This window comes from Thamnophis elegans, chromosome Z (assembly GCF_009769535.1).
Source record: "Thamnophis elegans isolate rThaEle1 chromosome Z, rThaEle1.pri, whole genome shotgun sequence".
Lineage (NCBI taxonomy): Eukaryota > Metazoa > Chordata > Lepidosauria > Squamata > Colubridae > Thamnophis > Thamnophis elegans.
The window spans coordinates 33,304,924-33,319,173 of record NC_045558.1 but is presented as its reverse complement, the minus strand read 5'-3'; the positions used below and the strand labels follow the sequence as shown (position 1 = coordinate 33,319,173).

Below are 14,250 nucleotides of genomic sequence, written 5' to 3'. Positions count from 1 at the left end.
TCTTTAAATATTTATTATATTTAAATAGTCATAATTTTCTATATTTTGTTAATTTAACAAATGTAATTTAAACTATGATTTATCAAGCAATATGGATTCACTGTACTTATTTGGGCAATATGCAATTGATACTGCAACTCAGACAATGGGAATAGGAAATTACAGATGGTCAGAACCAGCAGTGAGTTATTTCCTGACCATTGAAGACTTGGCTTTCCCTTTAGGCACTGGGAGTTTGATGGCATGGGACAATTGATGAATAAATTTGAGTTTTATATGGCCTCAATGATGTTTATTATTTCAAATGGTCTTTTATTGTATTATGTTTTAATTTTGTTTTCTCTCCAGAATTCCTTCTGGAAGATGGTTGCCTATATAAGTTTGTTTAGTAAATAAAAGCCAAGGGAAGAAATATTAGGGAAATCAAGTTTGCTTATAAAACTTAAAATGATTGTCTTGCATTTTACTTGAATGTGATTACATGCATACATATCCTGATAAGTTTGCAAATATAATTTCTAGGGAGTGGTGATTCCATTCTCTATATTACTCTTAACTTTATTGATAATTTTTTTAACTTTGTTAAAATCATAACCAGTTTTGCTCTCGTTGAATATTGATTAATTATTGTCACATTTAAAAGACGTGCATCTCCAGGACAAGATTTAAAAGAAAACATGCTTTATTACATCACCGTTCTTGTTGTTTAAGTTCTCCCCGTACAGTGGGACATCTTTTCTGCTGCCAACATTTTATGTTAATTTCTCTACTGTTTCTTGGGCAGATGGTGGCTGTGGGAGGGAGGCGTAAAGGGTGAAAGGAAAAATTGTCTCATTATTTTTAGAATGAAGGGATGACAAGTGTGAAGGGTACTTAATTCCTCCAGGGTGTTAATGTGGGTTGGGTTGGTTGTCATTTGTTGAAGGGAAAATTATTTCTCTGATTTTGCTCAGGTAGAAGCTATAAAAAGAATGTTTTTAAAGGGACACTATTAGGACTGGCAGATCTATGATACAGATATTTCAGTTGTTTTATTCCAAATTCTTTGGTGTAATAAGTCTGACTAGAAAAATAGCTGCTTTCTCAATACTGGGAAAATGTTAAGAATATTTTAGTTGGTGTGATTTACCTTGATACAGGATAAGAGTTGCCTTGAGGCATGATGGGGCAGCAAACAAATTTAATAAATAAGTGTATTAAGAAACCAAAAGGATCTAAACATGGCAAGAAATGTGTATAACATTTCTCACAGTGGTGACTGCTTTTCATAAAACAGCAGTTAAGTGACAGAAGGTAAGAATTAAAATTAAAAGCTGGAGAATGGAGACATATAGGTCCTCCTATAACCTGTTTAATAGAGACTTTTGAAAGAAGAACTGTTTCAACTTCCATGATTTTTCAGGCAGTATGATCAGTGCTGAATAGTGTGGGAGGTAAACTCTATGTGTTTGGCTGCAGTGATGGAATAAATAATAAAACATTTTATATGGTTCCTGAAAAAAAACATTATAAATATGTGGCTTTCTGATTGTGTGTGCACATGTACAACATAAACACACTGTACAGGTAATCTTCAACTTACAACTATTTGTTTAGTGGCCCATTCAAAGTAACAGCTTTGTAAAACAGCAAATTTGAAAGCCCTAATGAATGTATAGGACTGTCTTAACTTGGAAGATCTTGCAGGTTGCAGGAGCATAATGGACTCCTTTTGAATGGTAAAATTTTACCAAAGCTGTAGAGGTGTGTACTGTATAAAATTTATATGGTAGGAGAAATGAATATACCAGGATAAGGAGGTATGAAATTGTACTCTAAAAAATTTACAGGTGTGCACCTGTTTGATTGGAGTCCCATTTGTTTGCTTTATGTTATTTTATGATAGTGTCAAGCAAAAAACTAAGACCTTGGTTTTCTGATATTTTATTAATAGTTTTTGTTCCCTGCAGACTAAAGCTATTGGCTAAATGCTTTTCTCATTTCCATCTGTGAGATAGATATAATAACATTGGCATACAGACAGAATGGCCAGCTGATAGGCTGGATCAGCAAGCTTTTGACTTATTGGATTTAGATATAAATTGAAAAGTAATGGGGCAGCTGTTTGGAGTTACATATAACATAGTGTTTGGCTTTGTACCTAGACAGATCAAGGACCTATCCAGTCAACTCTTATTAATAGTCTCCAAGGTCTTTTGAAGTAGAGAGCTAGAATCAAAAAAGAAAGTATAGTAAAGACTCCAATATTATTTAATAGGAAAATGGAGCTTGCCAATTCTTCTACTTAACCAAAGGCAAATTTCATATTTAATGAAAATTGTGATGTTAGAATCAAATATTCTTAAATAAGAATAAATATAAAATTATTAGATCAGTCAATCCATAATCCAATTAAACATGTTACGATTGCTCTGTTTCAGTAGCTTGCTTGTTAACAATTCAACTCTTATTATTGAACAGAAGCAGGCAATGTTTTCAATAGTGGATTACACTTTCTATCCTCCCCCAAAATGAAGAGTAGGTGTGGACATTTTGACATCATTAAAGAAAGGGGAGCTGTATTTTTTTTCTCTTTATTTTTTGTGGTTTGGATTTTTTTAGAAAACAAAAATATGTGACTTGCTCTTGAATAATTACTAAAGTAATAAAACAGGGCTGGCAGGTTGGAAAAAAGCAGGATTGAAAATTGCTCAGTCGCATTATAAATAAAACATCCTCAGAAATAATTAATTATTGTTGCTCACAAAACACAACTAGCTATATAACATTGCTGTAAACATATTTTAGAGTAAATTAAAATATTCACATTAGAAATTCCATAGTGTTTCTTAAAGTACCAAATTTTCTATAAATTTACTTACTGGGGAGTTCTCCTTTTATTCTCTTTTTTCCCATTGCTCTAATGTTTTTATTGATGGGTTACTAAATTGACATACTGTATATTCCAAATTAGCAATGAACTTTGTCAGCTGTCCTTAAAATTGAATGTATTAAATCAGTTTTCACATAGTCAGTCTAGTAGAAAACATAGTTGTTTATTTCTTTATGTAATGTCTGCTAATCAAAAGTGACAGTAGTCTCTTTTTTCATGGAGTGGCAGTATATTATAACATATATTCATATTTTCCAATCCTCTGAAGTCCCTGAGCACTTTGGTAGAATATCAGATGAAATTTGATATCTCTACTTGCTTTTTTACGTCAGTATTGCTTAGTAACTCCAAGTTGGGAGAACTTGTGTTATTGTATCATGGCTGATCCCAATCTTCCTTAAATAATTGAGGAAGTATTGCAAATGCACACAAAATGTCATTTGCATGACTGAAATGCTAATTGTGATAACTATTACTTCTTATAATGCATTTCATTAGCAGAGAACAATAGCATTTTTGCTACAATTCTGCAAATTGCAGAATTAATCTATAAAGCTAATAAAGCATTCAACTTTAATCCACTCTAGCTAAACGCTAGACTAGAAGCCTAGTTCAGATTGCTATTTAGCTCATTTCACACCTAAAGCTGAGCATAATCATATCATATTTCTATAAAACTAAAATACATAATCTTAAAATCAATTTGCTTACGATCTCAATTGAGACCAAAACTTATCCCGCTAAATGACACATTTGTGAAGCAAATAACAAGATTGTTAAGCAAATCTGGATTCCTCCATTGATTTCACTTGTTAGAAGCTGGCTAAGAAAGTTGCAGATAGCAATCAGGTGACCCCAGGACACTTCAACTTCTTGCCAGTTGCCAAGCGGCTGAATCATGTTGGATTATGTGACCATGAAGATATTGTGACAGTCTTTAAGTGCAAGGACTATTGTACATCACATTTGAATGGTCATTGAATGATGATAAGTTGAGGGCTACCTGTGTTGCTAAAGGTAAAGGTTTTCCTTTTCTAGTAGTGCCCGACTCTAGGGCAAAGTGTTCATCTCTGTTTCTTGGCTAAGGGAGCCAGTTCAAAGACATTTTCCATGGTCATGGGACCAGCATGACTATCCACCAAAGGCACATAGAACTGTTACTTTCCACAGAAATAGTACCTATTATTCTACTCACATGTGCATGCTTTCAAATTGCTAGGTAGGCAAGAGCTAGGGCAGGAACAGGAGCTCAACCCAGTGCACAGCACTTGGATCTTGAACCTGGGTCACCAGCTTTCCAGTTGACAGTCTCAGAATCGTTAACTGCTGAGCCATCACACATCTCCCCCATTCCCCATATTGCTACCTTAACAGAAAGGCTTTTGCTTTCCTAACTCTATTTAGTTATAATTTGTTAATAACAGCTTATCCCAGAAGAACTGCATTCTGGATCTCTTTCTTAGGTTTAAAACCATCCCATATTTAAGCCAGAATAGACATATACAAAGAGAACTTGTGAAGAATTAAAATAATGCAAAGAAAAATATACAGGCTTAAGGTAACCTCAGCTCCGTAAATCAATGACATGACAAAGCGAAATGCAAGCTGCTTTTCAGGACATGTCAGGAGTTTTGATTTTCAGAAAATGGTTTGGGTATTGTTGCCTTGAATGATTTAAAATGATTAAGTAATTACTATTGATTCACAGAAATGCAATTCTTTTATTGAATTCTTAGGTTGGGCAGCCAGCAGCATTAACCCATCACCTGCGGTGCAGACAGGACAGAAATCCAGCAGCTTCAACCCAAATATCAACAAGGCACCAATAAAAGGTAACTGATAAAAGATTTTTTTTAAATTTAAATGTTATCTTTGAGCTCAGACTTCTCCAGAACCTTGCATACTCTCAGGTCTATTTACAAAGAATAGTTTCATTTGAAACTATTCTATATTTTATTTTTACTGCACTCTGACTAAAGTATTCATCATCCTTGGAATACATGTACAAACATGTACATAATTTGGATTTCACATGCCCATTCTAATGTTATATTTGCAATTACATTGACTGTTTGATAAATTACTTTTGAGAAGAGTCTCATGAAAGCTAGGTTTCAAATTTGCATACACAATGAATAAATAAAGAGAAAGAAAGGGTAAACATACCATAAGCACACCTGGCAAAGTGTCTTCTTAGATGTGTCTAAAATCTTTTCTTGAGTAATGCCTCCTAAATCTATTTGTTCTTATGTCATCCTTCAAAACTGTAGTCAAACACAAATACTGACTTGGCCAACATTGTCTATGCTTTCTTTTTTGCAGAAGCTGGAAGTTCTTCTAAAGATCTAACAGCTTGGTTTAGCCTCTTTGCTGATCTGGACCCTTTGTCCAACCCAGATGCTGTTGGGAAAACAGATAAAGAACATGAATTGCTCAATGCATGAGTTGTCTGACTATGGTAAATCTCTAGTCACCAATCATTAAAACTAGCTTGGGAGTTTAAGAAAATTTAAAACTGAACCAATGCATTGTTGTACAACTTCTCACTTTTGTGCCATTCTAATAAAATCACAGGATTGACCTTTCCCTTTCTATAGGTTACAGTTATTAGCTCTTGTTTATATAAACAGTTTACACCCATTTTTGTAAGTAGATGTACTGAATGAGATTTTGATTTAAAGGGAATTGCTGACTAGATTAGTGTACTTTGTGTCGCTTGGTTCTTGATAGAGCAGTCACATGGTAAATAAAAAGGTAAACTCTAAAAGAAAAGTTATTTTTGTATATTTATTCTTTGCGTAAATCAGAAAAGAAAATCATGTAATTGGAAGTTGCATGGATTGAATCAAAAAGACTATAATATATAATAAGTGCAGCATTAGAATATAAACTAAATTTCTATTCTTAGTATCAATAATGAAAAGTCTATACTTAGGGGCTAATCAAAGAAAATTATAGTTGAGTATGAATCTATTCTGCTCATTCTCTGATTTTACATTATTAAATAGCATGGCATAAGTCCAAATCCACTGCCAAGACTACATACTTTTAGAGTGTTCTTTTGTGCCAGCAGTTTCTGCTATAAAAGAGACTAGATTTTATTGCCTTTGCCACCATGTGCATTCATTATAATCTTCGTTTTCTATATAAGGCTCTTTTCATTGTAGCTGGTTTCAAGCCTGTTGTAACACTCTTCTTTAATAAAGATGGTTTTGACAAAAAATATATGTGTAAATGACCTTTTTTATCCATTGGAACATAAAAATGATAACATGATAGAAATATTATCACTTGTAGTCAGAAATCTATAGTTAATTTTACTGTTGGAAAGATAAAAACAATCAGCTCATAAGGGAAAAGTTATTATCAACATGAATTATCTCAGGCATTTATTTAATTAGTGTCCAACTGCCTGGTGCCAGGTGACATTCATGGAAAGGAAGCAAGCAAACAAACAAATCAGCAAGCTAATCTTTGTAGAATTGGTTCTTTTTAATCTATCTTCTCTAGTTGTTTCTGCCCATCCAGCACAAGGCAGAATAGGTCAGATGGGCTCCCTATAAATATACATCATTTTGTTGGGCCATGAAAACCTGCCTTCTCTGTCCCAATACCTGTCTTCTGAAACAAGAACTCCCCATGGATACATTCAATTCCCACCCTTCAAATGTTCCTGACCTAGCTTGAGAACTGGATAATTCCCAGGCATAGAGTTAGGATACTTATCCAGCCTTTTGCAGTCTGAATTTATTATACATGTGGTTTTATGGGGCTTGTCGTGTTCCTTTTTTAAAACTATTCTTTTAAAAATTGTAAGCCACATAGTGTCCATTTAGAGTCAAAATACAGTTTAGAAAGTTTCCTGGAAATTCTTACACCAGATAATATTACACTGTTTTAATATTCTCAGGATCCAACCAGATAAAATTCTATCTTGCAAAAACATACATCCAAGTTGAATGTTTATTTATTCATAATAACATAAAATAAAGATTTAAAGTGTTTGTTTTTCTTTCTACTATATTTTGCAGAGCTAATTAAATGTAAGCAGATATTCCAATACATACCCTTTCTCCTTTTCCTGCATAGACTTTAGAAGAGAGATTGGAAAGCAGTAACCGGATACATTTTTATTGCTCTACTCTTTCAAGATTTATTATCTCCCTGTCTACAAATCTAATGCTTATGCTGTTGTATTTAGTAGCTGAAGCAGTACTATTACTCCAGTCAGTCTTCTTTGTAGATCTTTGAATCTTCTTTTCCTTTCATTGAATGTATTTTGTTCCTCAGAGTCCAATCCTGTTTCATCTTCAGTGGTTTTTCCTTCACCAGAAACTCTTTGGTGATCTTCAATCCATTATCAAATCTGAAGATTTTCACTAACAAAACCATCTAAATCCACTTGGGTTTATCAACCAAAATATTTTCTCCAGTTCCCTAAATCCAACAACATTCGTTTTTCCTGCCAGAGGAGTTTTCCAATTTCTCCCCCCCACCCCAACTCACTCTTTTGCTTATGAAAAACACTTATCTGCTCCAGCTCAGCAGTATCACAAATGTGTTCAGCCTCTAAGTCAGGGGTGTCAAACTCGTGTTGTCATGGTGGTGTCATGTGACATTGTGATTTTTTTGCCCTTTGCTAAATTTGGTGTGGGTGTGGCCAGCATGTGAGACATCTGGCCTGAGGACCACAGTTTGACAGCCCTGCTCTAAATATACTGGGAAATCGCAAGACAAGATGGCAGGCAATATTTACATGCTCCATTGTATCTCAATTACTATGGGTCAAAGATACTAAGTCTGACTTATTTGTTAAATTAGTAACGTAACCACCACTGTTCCCTCTAAGGTGCGCGCCTGCGCGGCCGCGCACCTTGCAAGAAAGCCCCGCGCAGAGTTTCTATCTGCCGCGCAGAGAAACTCTGTAAAGGAAACATTTTGCAGGCGGCCAGCTACAACTGGATCCGGCAGTGCTGTTGCCTGTTGGAGGAGGAGGAGGCGAACCAGCCTGCCACCACCGGCCACAGCCAGCCCCGCCGCTCTTCCCGCCCCCTTCCCAGCCCCACAGTCCAGCGGACGCAGAAGAAGCAGCCCCAGGGCTCCGCTGCCATCCCAGGGGAGGAAAATCGTGTTGGACCAGCAGTGGCTGCAACAGTGAGGAGTTAGGAAGTGGGGGATGCAAATGCCCAGCTGTCCGCAAGGCATAGAAATCCTCCCATTCCCCACAATCCTGTCAGAGCTGAAGAAGCTCTGTGCAAAAACCCCCCTTTGTTCCCATCTTGCCTGAGCTCAAAACCGCAGCCTTTAAAGGAGGCTCAGCGTAACGCGGAGGAAGGAAGACATTTCCTTCTGGGGAAAGAGCTGGAGGCCGGGAGAAAGATCCAAACGCGGACCCTGGCTATCTCCCACCACCACCTCCTCGCTTCCAGGAACTCCCCGCAACCCCCCGCCCCACAAGAGAGACATCAGCGCCGCCCCGAGGGACACGCAGCGGCATCGTCTCCCCCCCCCCGCCCGAATAGGGACTCCCAAGTTTTCTAACATTATCTGTTTCTTCTGTTTTTCAATGCAATCAGAGACAAAAATGTTATGTCTGAAATTAAAACACAAGAAGATTGGTATAACTTCAGAATATAGGAGAAATATAAGCTTATTTACTAGATATTCAGGAATAAAACCAACGTTATGAATAGCTTTCACACAGGATACAATATTTCAGAATGCAGAAATGAAGAAGCTGGAGACTTGCTTTGCAACATATTTTACGCACCAATTAGGAAATTTTAATTTTAAAAAACTTAAGAGAAAAAAATACCCCTCACAATAACCCATATTCTTAGAGACTTTCATTTTGGATCTACAATACATGAGGGTGCCTTAGCACCTTGGAGCCATACAGTGGTAGGAAGGGACTGTGATAATAGTTGAATTCTATTTTAATCCACTCACACTTTATAATTCTATGTCTAATGTTAATCTTTATTTATTCTCAATAACACATTAAAACCTTTAAAATGCTTTTGTATGAAATCATGCTAGAAAGAATCATGTGTCTCTAACAATTTTATTGAAATTATAAAACAGGCAGTGACATTTTAATAATTTGAGACACAGTTTACAGAAAGCAAAATTGATTGGGGTTATTATAATTCCCCATTTGTTACCAGAGTTTACTTCTGACAAAAAACAGGAGGAAGCCCTAGGAAGGGCTATTTTACACATTCTTTGAGGGGCTTAATAGTTAAGGCGCTGGACTAGGATTTAAGAGACCTGGTTCAAAACTACCCTCAAGACACAGCCACTTTTTTTCGCAGGAAGGGGGAGTTGAGCTGGTGCTCTGCAGATTTTGATTTTAGAAAAAGAAAATAAAGTCCACATGGTCCACATGGACCGGAAAGTCAAAATCCAGAAAATTAACCTTGTTTAGGAAAGTTTTGCACTGATGGAAAAATAGTGTTTTCCAGTGAAAGTTTTTTCCCTACTTTTCCTTGTTTGCTTTTTTGGCCTTCTCTTCTCTCCTCTCCTCTTTTCTTTCTTCCTTTTTTCTTCCCTTCCTTCCTTCTTTCTTCCTTTCCTCTTTCTCTCTCTTTCTTTTTTCTGCCTCTTTTTCTTATCCTCCCACCCTCCACTCCCCTTTCTTTTTCTCTTTCTCCTCTTTCCTTTTTTGTCTCTCCCTCTGTCTCTGTCTCTCTCTCCCTCTCCCTTCTTTCCTTCCTCCCTCCCTTCCTCTCCCCTCTTTGTTTGCTTCTTTAAGTGCTCCAATTGCTAATCTATATCAGTTGGTAATTTATTCATAACTTGCTAATATCACTGCAGACTATTGGATAGTAAGGGGGAAAGTATAGTCCTCAACTTACAACAGTTCACTTAATGACTAAAGCTACATCAGCACTGAAAAAAGTGAATTACAGCTGTTCTTCACACATGATCATTGCAGCATCCCCATGGTCATATGATCAAAATTTGGATCTTTGGCAACTGCCTCATATTTATGACGGTTGCAGTGTCCTGGGGTCACCTTTTGCAACCATCTGCCAAGGAAAGTCAGTAGGAAAGTCAGACTGACTTAACAACCAGGTTACTGATTTAACCGCAGTGATTCACTTAACTGTAGCAAGAAAGGTTGTAAAATGGGGCAAAACTCACTTAACAAATGTCTCCCTTAGCAATAGAAACTTTGGGCTCAATGATGGTCGTAGATTGAGGACTACCTGTATAGGGAGATTTCGTTACTTAATGGATATTTACATGGTAGAATTGAGTTTCAAATAACACTAAGTTCGTTGTCTTGGGTGACATCTATGGAAAAAATCCAGGTGCTCAGGTATGAAAATGTGCTGCTCAAACACTATACTTTTCCGCTCACACGGAAAAAAAAATTAGAGGGAACATTGGTAACCACCTGGATGTATATTTATTAAATGAGATTTGGCACACAAATTTGCTTATTTTATAAATAACTCAAGGCAGCATAACACCCCTTCCTCCTATTTTTCCCACAAGTTCTTTCTGCAAAACATACAATATTGGCAGCATATAGTAAAAAATTATGCTCTTCCCCTAATGTTTAATATGTTTTTGTTTTTTCTAATTATATAGAAAAGATTTTTTTAAATTATACAGGTCTAAAACAAATGATAAGAAAGAGACAAATGGGATATTTTTGGTTTAATCTTAATATAAATTTAACCAAAGAAAGGGCATTCCGTTAATAATCACCTAAATTTAAAGGGTTTAGGAAAATCACATTAAGCTAAAATATAAACTTTCAGGAAACCTAAAGACAGATAAAACCCATCTCAAACATTTGCAATAACCTATATAAAAATTTTCATTGTCCAAATAAACTATTTCTGCTTAAGCAGATAAAATGCTTATTAGTTAAAATAAGAACACCGTAACTGAACATGCAACCAATATGTGCAGCTTGTGGTTGGAAGCTGGAATGCTGAAGTATCAAGAAATGCAGGTTGACTAAATGGCCCAGGAAACTGAAATGAAGCAAGCGAGTGACATCAACCTCTATCATTCTTTTTTGATATGATTTTGTTTGCTAATTGTTAAAAAAATCTAAAATGACGACTAAGTAGCAATAGCACTTATATACAGCTTCACAGTGCTTTACAGCGCTCTCTACGCGGTTTACAGCCTTCTCTAAATGGTTTAGAGAGTCAACATCTTGCCCCCAACAATCTGGACCTTCATTTTATCGACTTCAGAAGGATGGAAGGCTGAGTCAACCTTGAGTCGGTGAGAATCGAAATGCCAAACTGCGGCAGCTGGCAGTCAGTAGAATTCCATATATGCAAACAAATCAACTGGCTTTCTTTGACATTTCAGACCCAGTTAAAATGAGATGTCAGGGACAACAAAATAGAACAGAACAGAACAGAATTCTTTATTGGACAAGTGTGATTGGATACACAAGAAAACCGTCTTGGTGCATATGCTCTCAGTGTACATAAAAGATGCATTCATCAAGAATAGATAGTCATCGGGTACAAATAAGCAATGAAATCATACTAGGAAACAATCATTGTGTCCTGATGAATGTTTTTAATTACGTTTTGCAGGTTTTTTAAATAATAAATTTAATTCCCAGGGTGTTCAACTGTGACAATTATCTATATCCAACTGCAAGTTTATAATATTAACAGCATTATTAATATTTCTCATTTCCTTTCTTATCTTAAAATAGGCATTACATCACCATCAATAGCTGCTGAAGCTCTTTGTTTATTTGCCAGATTTAGGACTCTGGGCAGCTGTTTACCTGACTGGGGAAAATATTAGTGATATTTTCTTAGTAAATCCTCTACATTTATTAAAATATATTGTAATCATCTGTTTCTATTTTTGATAAGAACAGTTAGCAAGAGTTAACAATATCACATAAGATGCACAAATTAAAGATGGAGAGAAACAGGCAGTATCTGTCTGGCCACAGTCCCATCCTGCCTTCAAAGCTACTCCCCATTTTGCTACCTGTGTAAATCCAAACAAGATGTGCATAGATGCAGATTGCTTTTGTTACCTAATCATTTACTTTCTGTCTTTATTGGAGTGTTCGGTTCCTAAAATCACAACTGATCAGACATCTGGACACTTGAAGGGAGATGTGTGAAAAAACATTACTCAAATGTTTCAGCACTAAATAGACATTTAGAAAATGCAATCAATTAAACACCACCTCTTTGTATATTCTGCTTTAAAGCATGGGAGGCTGTCTTGTTTTTCAGCAAATGATAATTTGCTACATTTATTTCATTACTACAAAAATTTACTGTTCCATAACAATACTTTGACTAGTACATTCAGAAAGATTTCAATTAAAGCAACAATATCATAAAACTGCTTGGTGCCCTTAAGATTGACTAGTATATTATTTATAGTAACACAGAAAATATATTAGAAAATGTATTAAAAACAAGCATACAGAGCATTTCTGCTCATTTTCAAAGACAATATTATTTTACTGGCTTTCTAAAACTGAGTAGGGAAGTGCCTGTCTGATCTTGAGGCGCAGAGTGTTCCAGAAACAAATATTTGACCCTGGCTTCAACTCCTCCATTTTAAAGGTATTTTATTGTTTCTATAAAAAATATTTACTATATACAATTCCAAGGGGTAATGTAGGAACAAGTGTGTCTCTACTTGAATAAAACTACTGCATATTATCTGACATCACAACTCTAGTTCAAACTGTAGAATCTGTTGTACTTGCAACAAATTAACAAACAACTAGTTCACAAACTAGGACTTTCTCCCCTCACTTTTTAAGTTATCTCCAAAATTTGCTCCAGAAGATACCTTGACCATTTGAAAAAGATTTTGAGGCCTTGCTTGGCACTGCAGAAGATTCAGTTCCATCCATTTAACTGGAATTTACCTTATACACAAAGATAAATTTATAAATATAAATTTATAAGCTTATACACAAATTTGTGGAAGGGCAATCTTAATTAATTGTACTCCAGATTATGTTACATATTTCACTATATTTCCCATCAGCTGTTTACAGTGTTCTAAAATCCGCTTACGGTATTCTTTTTGTTTCTACCGGCATTAGATCCTCAGGCAGCTAAATATATTGAAGCTGCAATGATAGTAGTAGTAGGGATAATGTGAATAGATTGCAGTGGCTTTTAAAGAAGTGAATATGACTGTCAGATTTAATTAAAGTTGTTTTTAGGTCACAGATCATACACATGAAAATGGCCTGGTCCATTTTGCAGAGAGCATGGCAGCAATGTAACAAAGATCTGCATTGCCACTAACTCATGTTACAATTCAGGTGAGTAGCTAAATTCCCACAATACAGCATTTTTTAACAATCATTGCTTTGCCCCAAAGGTCTCTGTGGCTTGTAACCAATAAAGTGCAATAGAGTTGGACTAATGAGAACTTGACTAGTCTAGCTTTACACTGAATTTCCAAACTTGCAGTTCAAAAATTGATACAAGAAATTATTTAATTAAAAATACTTTTGTAACATTTTTGCTGACCATGTGAACAATTTATTTAATCAGATTGGTTATAAATTGTAAACAATTGTCTGACCAACCCTTTTTTTTTTAAACTGCATGACAATGTCAATATAAGTTTCTGTATGTGATTTATGGTAAATTTTAAACTGAAAATACTACACAAAGATCAAAGCAAAGTGGGAGTGGGAAATGAATTTGTGATAATTGATTTGCCATTCTTACTTGAAACTTATTGATAGCTGACAAATTTAGCTATCATACTCATCTGCTAAATTAAGAACAGCCTGGAGAACTTTCACGATTGTGTAGTTGAGCAAAATGCCAAGTTTACAAAAACCTACTTAATTGTGTAAAAAGATGTAAGAAAGGGGGGAAAAGTCTCAGTTTAATTTTAAAAGTGGAACATTCAGCTTTCATTGCATTTGTTTTCTCTTTCAAATACACCCAAAGAAGCAAAGAATCTTCTGTACCTATAAAACTTGCCTTACTTGCACTGAAATGTTATACAAATATATTTAGATTGCTATATTAAGCTTTAAAGTTTTCCTAACTTACAATATGTTTAGCATATTGCTATACAATACAATACAATACAATACAATACAATACAATACAATACAATACAATACAATACAATACAATACAATACAATACAATAGCAGAGTTGGAAGGGACCTTGGAGGGCTTCTAGGCCAACCGCCTGCCTAGGCAGGAAACCCTATACCGTTTCAGACAAATGGCTATCCAACATCATCTTAAAGACTTAAAGACTTCCAATGTTGGGGCATTCACAACTTCTGGAGGCAAGCTGTTCTACTGATTAATTGTCAGGAAATTTGTCCTCAGTTCTAAGTTGCTTCTCTCCTTGATTAGTTTCCACCAGTGACGTGC

The 14,250-nt window shown here is 35.6% G+C and overlaps 1 protein-coding gene across 6 annotated transcripts in view; it reads left to right on the top strand.

The window, feature by feature from the left end:
- ICA1 (islet cell autoantigen 1) overlaps nt 1-5,807 on the top strand; it is a 57,796-nt gene extending 51,989 nt beyond the window's left edge. For all 6 annotated transcript variants that reach the window (XM_032234724.1, XM_032234723.1, XM_032234727.1 and 3 more), the window contains 2 exons: nt 4,609-4,704; nt 5,195-5,807. In XM_032234724.1, coding sequence (XP_032090615.1) covers nt 4,609-4,704; nt 5,195-5,316 — 218 coding nt within the window. In that variant the 3' untranslated portion in view covers nt 5,317-5,807. The remainder of the gene's footprint in view (nt 1-4,608; nt 4,705-5,194) is intronic.
- The last annotated feature ends 8,443 nt before the right edge of the window (nt 5,808-14,250 follow it).